At 48.4% G+C, this 9,504-nt stretch overlaps 1 protein-coding gene across 1 annotated transcript in view; it reads left to right on the top strand.

The window, feature by feature from the left end:
• The window catches only part of NFATC4 (nuclear factor of activated T cells 4), a 31,230-nt gene extending 25,883 nt beyond the window's left edge, over nucleotides 1-5,347 (top strand). The window contains exons 8-10 of the mRNA XM_035102713.3: nucleotides 17-143; nucleotides 268-789; nucleotides 2,248-5,347. Coding sequence (XP_034958604.1) covers nucleotides 17-143; nucleotides 268-789; nucleotides 2,248-2,315 — 717 coding nt within the window. The 3' untranslated portion in view covers nucleotides 2,316-5,347. The remainder of the gene's footprint in view (nucleotides 1-16; nucleotides 144-267; nucleotides 790-2,247) is intronic.
• Nucleotides 5,348-9,504: the final 4,157 nt, after the last annotated feature.

Genomic DNA, 9,504 nt, shown 5'->3' on the forward strand with positions numbered 1-9,504 from the left:
CCCCCTGCTTCCACAGGCCTCGCTGACCCTCACTGTCCCCGAATACAGCAACAAACGAGTGTCGCGGCCTGTTCAGACCTATTTTTACGTCTCCAACGGACGCAGGAAAAGGAGCCCTGCTCAGGCCTTCAAATACTTACCTGGTACGTCAAAGTGCAAACTGGAAATGGGGGAAAATATTGAGGGGGTGTGTGACTGCTAAAAGTGATATCGATGGTTTTTCTTTCTCTCCCCCCCTTTCCTCTTCCACCCACCCATCTCATCCAGTGATCTTCAAAGAAGAAGCACTCCCAGATGCCCCACATCGTGGTTTCGCCCACATCGCTCAGAGCTCTCCTTTCCCACTACAGCCGGCACAGGGCGCTATGGATTTCTCTCCCTCCGGGCCCCCCTTCCCTTACTGCCCTGAGCGCTCCCCGCCGTGCTCCCCCTACGGCCCCGACTGGAACCCTTGCTCCTTCTCCTCCCCCAACCGCTACAACCCTGCCTTCCGCTTCCCTCAAAACGAGGCCTATAGGGGCGTCAACCTCTCTGTGCCCCTCCTGTCTCCAGCGGGCCTGCCCCATCTCCATGCCCTAGAATGCCGCCCGCCCCACTTCCAGCCTCCCAGCCCGCAACTCGGCGCTCAGCCACCGGGGCAGGGGGAGAACCACAGCAGGGAGAGGACTCCAGAATGGACAGATCCAGAGCTGGGGTCCCAAGAACATAGCGCCAAAGAGCTGGAGAAATCGGGGTTCGATGGTGGCTTCCGGGATAACTTGCCCATCCACGGGATCACGCTGGAGGAAGGTAAAGCCTAGAACTTTGAAGGGGGGGGGGACACACACATAAAAGCATGTCTTTGCTTCTTCTCTTGAGATATTTACAGATAGATAGATTAGATTAGATCAGGCGTCCCCAAACTCGGCCCTCCAGATGTTTTGGGACTACAATTCCCATCATCCCTGACCACTGGTCCTGTTAGCTAGGGATGATGGGAGTTGTAGTACCAAAACAGCTGTAGGGCCGAGTTTGGGGGTGCATGGGTTAGATAGATAGATAGATAGATAGATAGATAGATAGATAGATAGATAGATAGATAGATGGGAGTTGTAGTACCAAAACAGCTGTAGGGCCGAGTTTGGGGATGCCTGGATTAGATAGATGATAGATAGATAGATATTTCCAGGGTCGTGGTAATCTACGGACCACCCCAGACTAATTATTTATTACAGATGCATTCTTCAATATATTCATGAGCACCCAGTAATAGTGCACTAATAGTGGATTTAGTCCTCTTTCATTTGTTACTGCTGTCTGTGCAATGAAAGCAGGGCAGGGGAAAAAGCAGAACGTTTGTGGTGTTAAAGCAGAACGTTTGTGGTGTTAAAAATTTACAGGATTCCAGCGGCAGGTTACAGATATGCACTGACTGGAAATGAAGCTTTTGCAGGCATGGACAGTATTTGAAAGCAGGGTCGTGTCTAACCACGCCAAGAGCATTGTGAGCGTAGGTCATAATGTATGCACAGTAAAAGAAAGAAGGAGGCCCCAGTAAAAGAAAGAAGGAGGCCCCAAGTGTCTGGAAGAGATGGAGCATGCAAATGTCACCCCTGCAATCCCAGGCCACAATATTCTGCAAGTTCCACCTGCTGATCTGCCTCACCTGTCCTGGGCCACAAGTGGCCCCTGGGAAACATAAACTCAGCATCTTATTGCAGATGTTGAGTAGAGAAAATAAGAAATTTCAATTTACCTAGGTCATGAACTTGCTACGTAGGCTTAGGTGAGATTTGGGTAAGGACAGGCTGAGTGACTAATTCAGTCCCTCTTTTTTATTGCTCAGGAGGTCATTCCATTGTGTGTGTTTTAGAGAATGCACAGATTAGCCTTTTAATTTACACACTTCTTACTTAAAACACGTGCTTTTCAGGGTAAAATACACACTTTTCAGTGCATTCACATGTAAAGAAACCCACCTTTTGCACGTCTTTTACATAAAACACGTAATTTTGTGCACACTTTTTGCGCATCGGAAATGCATAGCAAAATCCAGAGAACTGCATGATCTGACTAGGAGTTGCACACCAACCCACAAGCAGGCTCAAGTGGACCAGATCTGTCAGCTTCAAACAAATAAATTCCTCCCCAAGCCCTGGGGGGAGGGGGACCTTGGGTAGTTTGCCACTGAGCTCCTAAGGCAACACTTGCGAGGCTTCTCTCAAGCCCTCTCCATCTCGCCCACATTGGCCTCTTTTCTCTCCACAGTAACCGAGATCATCGGCAGGGACCTAAGCGACTTCCCCGAGCCCTCCTGCGAAGGCAGGCGGAGCTGAGATGCCGCTGGATCGCATCACGCTCAGATCTTCCAAGAGAAACCTGGAGCTTTGGCCCAGAGAAAGTTGGCAACACCAAAGATCCCCCTGTGACCGGCCAGTTTTCAGGGAGACTCTGCGTCCATGGGTTTTGCCTCTGACATTTTATGCCTATCCTTTTTATTCATTCATTCCGCCACTCCTTTTCTTTTCCTGCCAATGCTTCCATAAAGGGCAAAGTCAGCCTCAGAATGGCCATGGGTGGATCAAGGCAGCGGCTCTCCGTTCTCGGACGTCCCAGCAGAAGAAGCCTCCAAAAAAAGCTCACTAGCGGTAGCCGCCCGTTTTTGTTTGTCCATAGTATCTGGTCCTCAGAGATATGTCGCATTTTGGACCGAGAAGTGGGCTTGCGCATCTGGCTGTCATGGCCCAGAGCGACCTTATCTTGTGACTCCTTAAAATCCCTGTATGATATTGGCCCGTGGCAGGGCCCTGCTGCAATGAATTCCATAGCCCAGCCTGGCCATCTAGGTGAGGTCTTCCATTTCCCAGATTGCCCTGTCCTGTCTGCTCACCCGTCCAGTCTTCTGCGCATTTTCTCCGCCCACCCTACCATCATGCTCTTGACCGTGTCCGTCCATCCGAACCACCTCCCGTCTTCCCTTGGCATTGAGAAGGGCTCCAAGTTTCTCCTTGGTGGTGATGTCTAAATGACTTCTGAAATGGCTTGTGCCATAGGTTTCTGGAGACAGGGCTGGCCCGAGACATTTCAGCACCTGAGCTGAACCACAAAATGCCAGGGAGGAAGGGATGAGTGGAGATCTACATCAGGAACAAGGGAGGGTGGATAATGATCTGTGCTGGGGACAAGGATGGAAGGAGACCGGCAACACCTCCTGTTCAACAAGAGGCCGCTGTAGAGGCAACTGAGGAGGCGATAGATCCGGCCTACAAGGAATAGCATTCCTCGGAGGCCAGATCTGCTGCCCTTGTGTACCCTGAGGTGGTTGCATCCCCTTTCCTCATGGGTGGGCCAGCCCTGCCTGCGGAACCTTTTCAGAAGGTTCCTTGGCTAGCTGAGTAGGAGCGCAAGGAAAGTTGCTCTCGAAAGGCAGAATGCCCCTGATTCCTGATCTTGCCTTGCAGCGGCAGGGAAGTGCCATGTAAATTCTCCTGGTATTTGTTCAGTTGCTTCAGGGCATTGTCAAGGAGTGTTAAGCCTGGAATGTGTCATTATATCAGGGCTGGGGAATCTCCTCCAGATGTTGCAGGGCTCCAGCTCCCATCAACCCTGACCGTTGGCCGTGTTGGCCAAGACAGACAAGAGTTGAGTCCTGACAACTTCTGGAGGGCCCCAAGTTCCCTATCCATGCCAGTACATTTCCCAGGCTCTGTTGTTTGCTTGCAGGTATTCCTTGGCAAATGCTCTGGGCAAATGCTCTTTGGTATGAGAAGCCCATGGCTCTCCAGATGTTCTCCCAACAGCCAACATGACCTGTGGTCCAGGGTGATGGATGTTGTAGTTGAACAGCAACATATGGAGAGCCCTTGGTGGTTAGCTACCCTTGATGCACCACCTCTCCACCCCTCCATCCATCATCTCCTGTGGTGCAGTGATCCTTCTGGAGAACAGCCGTGACTAATTCTTTCCTCAATAGTTGCCAGTTTCTCTGTTCTGGAATTATTTTGTAATTGTGTCCTTGCTGAAGAAGCTGCTGATACGTGTGGAAGGGTAAAGGAACCGTACCACTGTTGTCCTCCCACCTTTAATGTATATATGCTTCCAAGCTGGTCCACGGGGAGGGAAATCGTTTCCAGTCGGGAGAAAAAGCCATAAGATGTGTCACTGGTGCTAACAGGAGTCCCTAGTCCTCATGAACACACTCTCCCTTACAAGGGCTGTTGCAATAGGGGAGGAGGCACATAATGTTTTCAGGGCAATGGGCTGCTTTGGAAATGGCCTTCCTACCTTCACTCAAAAGAGATGTGTATTCCTCTCCAGAGTTGACCAGGTGAGTGGGAAGCGAAGTATTCTGTGAGCTTGCAGCAGGAACTGGCTGTGCACAGTGCTGATTGGCTAGTGCTTGTGACGCAGCCAGGAACCCTCTTGCATCCTCAGAGCAGTTTTGCACATTAACTTTTTAAAAAAAAACACACACAAGGCGTTTGATTAAAAAAAGGTCAACCCAGTACCTTTTTATAATAAAAAAAAGTCGGTCAGCTGTCTGAAGTGGCGGCATAGGAGACAGAGAAGCCTGGTATAATTCATCCAGGATTTTGAGTGGCTGGTACACACATTTGTCACTTCAGTTGTGAAGCTAGGCTTGCTCTGCAGCTGAGAGTCCTGTGAACTCTTTCTGCACCCTTACAACCACAGTGATTTTTTTTAAAAATCAAAGCCTATGAGGACTATTCTAGAAAATGTGAGGATGCTGGCTGCCTTGCACAATCTCAACAGTCACCGTCACTCCTTTCTCCACATTTAGCAGAAATAGGATATGTTTATGCAAACCGAGTCAAAGTATTCAAAGTTATTTCTTTACCAACATTTATTCAGGTTTCAGAACCCCAGCTTTTCTGAGCCAAGAGTTTGCATTATCTGGGTGATGAATTTTCAATCAAGTGGAGAATACGCAGCTAAGCAGCTTGAGGGTGCCGCCGCTGAACGACAAATTGGGGATTGGCAACACAGAGTTGATAGCAGCTGTTTTTAAAAGCATTCATCTCCAAAATAATAATAATCTGTGCGAGGCTGGCGGAGAGCAGAAAGCTCAATGAAGGAAATGAAGTGTGCCACAGTAACTTAACAGGGTGGTTTTGAAATTTGGAGAGAGAGTAGTTACGCATAAAATTGATTCCCACCTCAAATCCTGCTCCTTGAGATTGTGATCAGAGACTCAGGGATCGGAAATGGTAAGGGTTAATTAACAGCCCCCCCCAGTGTTTTCCTTGTTGGGGAGGACAGGTTGGCATTTTATATTTTTGATATGTACTTCGGGGGAGTGGTGGGAATGTTCTTTTGTAATTAAACACATAAAAAGGCCTAAAGGAAATAACGCTTGTTGTGCAATGCTGTCTTGTGTTGTGTTTCTGCCCCGGAGGGATCTGAAAGAAAGGGAAGTTTTAGCAAGCAGAGAAGCAGCTGGAGGAGGAAATGCCAAACTGAAGTTTATAGTCTTCCCTCTCTCTGTTTGTGATGTCCATGCGTGAGAGCTGTTGCTTTTGCAGCTACACCGGGGTGTGGGGAGGGGGGCGGTTGGGGCATGGAGGGGGACATACCAAGGGTTTGCAGAACTACAGAAGTCTATGGAGGGAGGGAAAACGGAAGTGGGAGGTTGCGTGTGTGTGTGAGAGAGAGAGAGATGGATGGATGGATGGATGGGAGGGGGAAATGAATAGAATCCGATGGAGAAAAGCATGGCTGGTGGGCTGCCACAATGAACTATCCACGCTGCGCCATTTTGTTGCAGCTTGCACTTTATTCAGTATTCCTCCTTTTCAACTGAGCTATATGTCTAGCTAGATTTCTAGCAGTTGTCTATCACCATCCTCCCTTCCCTTAGGGCTGCCCTATGTCCGGACATTACCTGGATTTCAAAGGCGGAATTGATGTCCGGTGGGAATTTACCCAGCATCTTTGGCAAGTCAATTGAAAAAAATCTTGCGGTTTTTGTGTGTGGCATTTTTGTAAAAAACAACAACATTGGGGTTTATCTAAAAAAAGAGCTCAACTGTCCTGGTTTTTACTTTTTGAAATATGGCAACCCTTCTTCCCTTATTCTCATTTTCCCTGAGCACTGTGGGCTGAGCTTTGGCTACCTCAAGGAATCTCTAGAAACATTCCCAACTGCTAAGTGGGGATGAATATGGAAGTGGCTGCATGTAGAACTGTTGCCCCACCTCGTCCCCCACATAAGCGTTCCTTGCATTGAATTGTAGAGTCGGAAGGGACCACAGGGGTCATCTAGTCCAACCCCCTGCAATCCAGGAATCTTCTTCCCAAACGTGGGGCTCGAACCCATAACCCTGAGATTAAGAGTCTCTTGGCTAGCAACTGCATTTGTCATGCATTCCACACCTACTCAAGTGTGGATCTAAGCATGTTCCCAGAGCACCTGCTCAGCTGGTTGCCTGTGTGCCAACCTTACATGCAAATTGGTTGACTCATGCCGCTAGGGTGGTTGGTGTAGGGAAAGGTGTGGAGTTCTTGCTTGGGAATGCCTGTGGCTGTTCTAGCCCAGAGTCATGGAATGCTGCAGTCGTGGTGGCAGCCACGACTGCTGTGGCCTAGTTTTGGATGTTTAACTTTTGTGAAGAAACGTCTTACCTGAAGAAGTGTGCATGCACACGAAAGCTCATACCAATGACAAACTTAGATGGTCCTCTGAGGTGCTACTGGAAGGAATTTTTTAATTTTGTTTCGACTACGGCAGACCAACACTGCTACCTACCTGTAACCAATTTTTGTGCATGTGCATTTGCTGCCTGGGGCTTCTTTGCGGGGAAAGGATTGTATATGAATCGTGATAATCAGAACTGGAAATTGCCAGAACTCAGCTCCAGTTCCAGCACCTCTCAGAGGGGCGCCATTGCCATTCTAAGAGGAGAACCAGGGAGGTGTTCATGGTGAGTTCATGGCACCTATTTTTCCTAGAAAAATAGCACTGATGATAATAATGGAATCTCAATCAATTCATTGGGCTTGGAGAGGTGCTCTGTTCTGCAACGCGACTGAAGCAAACAAGATGAATTTTAGCAAGGAGAAATGTAAAGTACTACACCATAGCTGCCAAGTATCCCGTATCCGCCGGGAAAACCCCTTTTTTCTTACCGTTTCCCGGCGGTCTCCCGTTTAGCGGAAAATCCCGGTATTTTCCCTTAAATCGGGATACTTGGCAGCTATGACTGTGGAGGAGAATGCAATTGTTACCCGGCCATTTTTCTGGTGCCGCTTGCCCTTCTATGGGCACCAGAAAATGGCGGCGCCGGAAGTCGCTTTACGTGTTTCCGGTCATGCGCAGGAGCGACTTCCGGCGCTGGCGCCGCCATTTTCTGGTGCCCATAGAAGGGCGAAGCGCCACCGGAAGTTGCGTCAAGCAACTTCCGGTCATGCGCGCGCTGCCGATCCCGGATATTTACGACCCGGACTTGGCAGGTATGTACTACACTTGGGCAAAAAAAAATATGAAAGGCACAAATACAGGATGGGAGACACCTGGCTTGAGAGCAGTACATGTGAAAAGGATCTAGGAGTCTTGGTAGACCACAAACTTGACATGAGTCAACAGTGTGATGCAGCAGCTAAAAAAGCCAATGCAATTCTGGGCTGCATCAATAGGAGTATCAAGGGGAGTAATAGTACCACTGTATTCTGCTCTGGTCAGACCTCACCTGGAGTACTGTGTCCAGTTCTGGGCACCACAGTTCAAGAAGGATACTGACAAGCTGGAACGTGTCCAGAGGAGGGCAACCAAAATGGTCAAAGGCCTGGAAATGATGCCTTATGAGGAACGGCTTAGGGAGCTGGGTATGTTTAACCTGGAGAAGAGAAGGTTAAGGGGTGATATGATAGCCATGTTCAAATATATAAAAGGATGTCATATAGAGGAGGGAGAAAGGTTGTTTTCTGCTGCTCCAGAGAAGCGGACATGGAGCAATGGATTCAAACTACAAGAAAGAAGATTCTACCTAAACATTCAGAAGAACGTCTTGACAGTAAGAGCTGTTTGGCAGTGGAATTTGCTGCCAAGGAGTGTGGTGGAGTCAACTTCTTTGGAGGTCTTTAAGCAGAGGCTTGACAGGCATATGTCAGGAATGCTTTGATGGTGTTTCCTGCTTGGCAGGGGGTTGGACTGGATGGCCCTTGTGGTCTCTTCCAACTCTCTGACTCTATGATTCTAAGGATGACTAGCTGATATGATGGGGGTGGGATTCAGGAAGTGGACAGGGAGGTCCTCTTCTACAGTGTCTATGGGCTGGAGGTGCACAGCACACCTGATGTGGTGTAGTGTTTGACTTGTAACAGGGGGTTTGGACTGGATGGCCTTTGTGGTCTCTTCCAACTCTATGATTCTAACATAGACTAGGGAGGCCTGGATTCATAAAGTCCACTGGGTAGCTGCTGGGCCAATTGGTACCTCTTTGTCCAAGGCAGAACAGCAAATGCTGTTTCTGTGCTCACAAGACACACATCAAAGTTCACAGCTGGTCAGATTTTGGCACCTTTGGCACACTCTACATGCCTCTCTTAATATGCATCGACAACAACTTAGATCACTAGCCTGCTCTTTTGCAGCACCCAAAACCAGCTGCCTGCAATGGGCACCTCTTAGGGCCGGCCCTGTGAGCAGACTTGTGATGCTCAAAGTATACTGCCCTGAGCTCTAAAGAGGGGCAGATGAGAAAGAACCTCAATGGGCAGCCCAGTAGCCTGGGAAAGAGTTCATCCCCAATGCATGTTTTGATATCAGCGGGTTCATACTTTTGAAAACAAGACACAAACCAAAACAGATGCATTTTGAAATTTCACTTGTCCAAATTGGGCAGTGTCTTTTTTCAGGCTATGGTGTACACAATAATGCAAAGTGAATGTTAGCGAAAAAACCATACAAAAATACATCAGGGAAACATGCTTTGGGGAAAAAAATGTGTCTATTAGGGGAATTGCATAGGAAAATGTGTGCTTTACGAGAAAGCCCTAAAATGCAGGTGATTTTTCCTGATTTTTTTAAATAATAAAAATGCAAACTGACATGGAAATGTGGAGAGCCTGAATTTAAGACTGGAAAAATGAGAAACTCTGCGGAAGCAACACATTCACCCATCCCTAGCAATGAGACATTTTCTTTGTATGTGGATCTCTCTCTCTCTCTCTCTCTCTCTCTCTCTCTCTCTCTCTCTCTCTCTCTCTCTCTCTCTCTCTCTCTCTCTCACACACACACACACACACACACACACACACACACACACACACACACACACAATTTGTCACGTTTTATGGGCTATCCGAAAAGGCAGAAATCTACTTCTAGCCATTTCTCCCATTGCCTTCTCCCTCCTGGACTTGAGGATAGACTTGCTCTGCATAGGAAGGTTCTATGGTTTTGAATTCATGCAGCACAGTCCTCTTCTGTCGATATGCCGGTGAAGGCTGCCCTGTCTACGAGGAGCGAGAGGGAAGAATTGCTCAGCTGCCCAGGCTCTGGCGGAG

This window comes from Zootoca vivipara, chromosome 12, assembly GCF_965207765.1.
Source record: "Zootoca vivipara chromosome 12, rZooViv2.hap1.1, whole genome shotgun sequence".
NCBI classification, from domain to species: domain Eukaryota; kingdom Metazoa; phylum Chordata; class Lepidosauria; order Squamata; family Lacertidae; genus Zootoca; species Zootoca vivipara.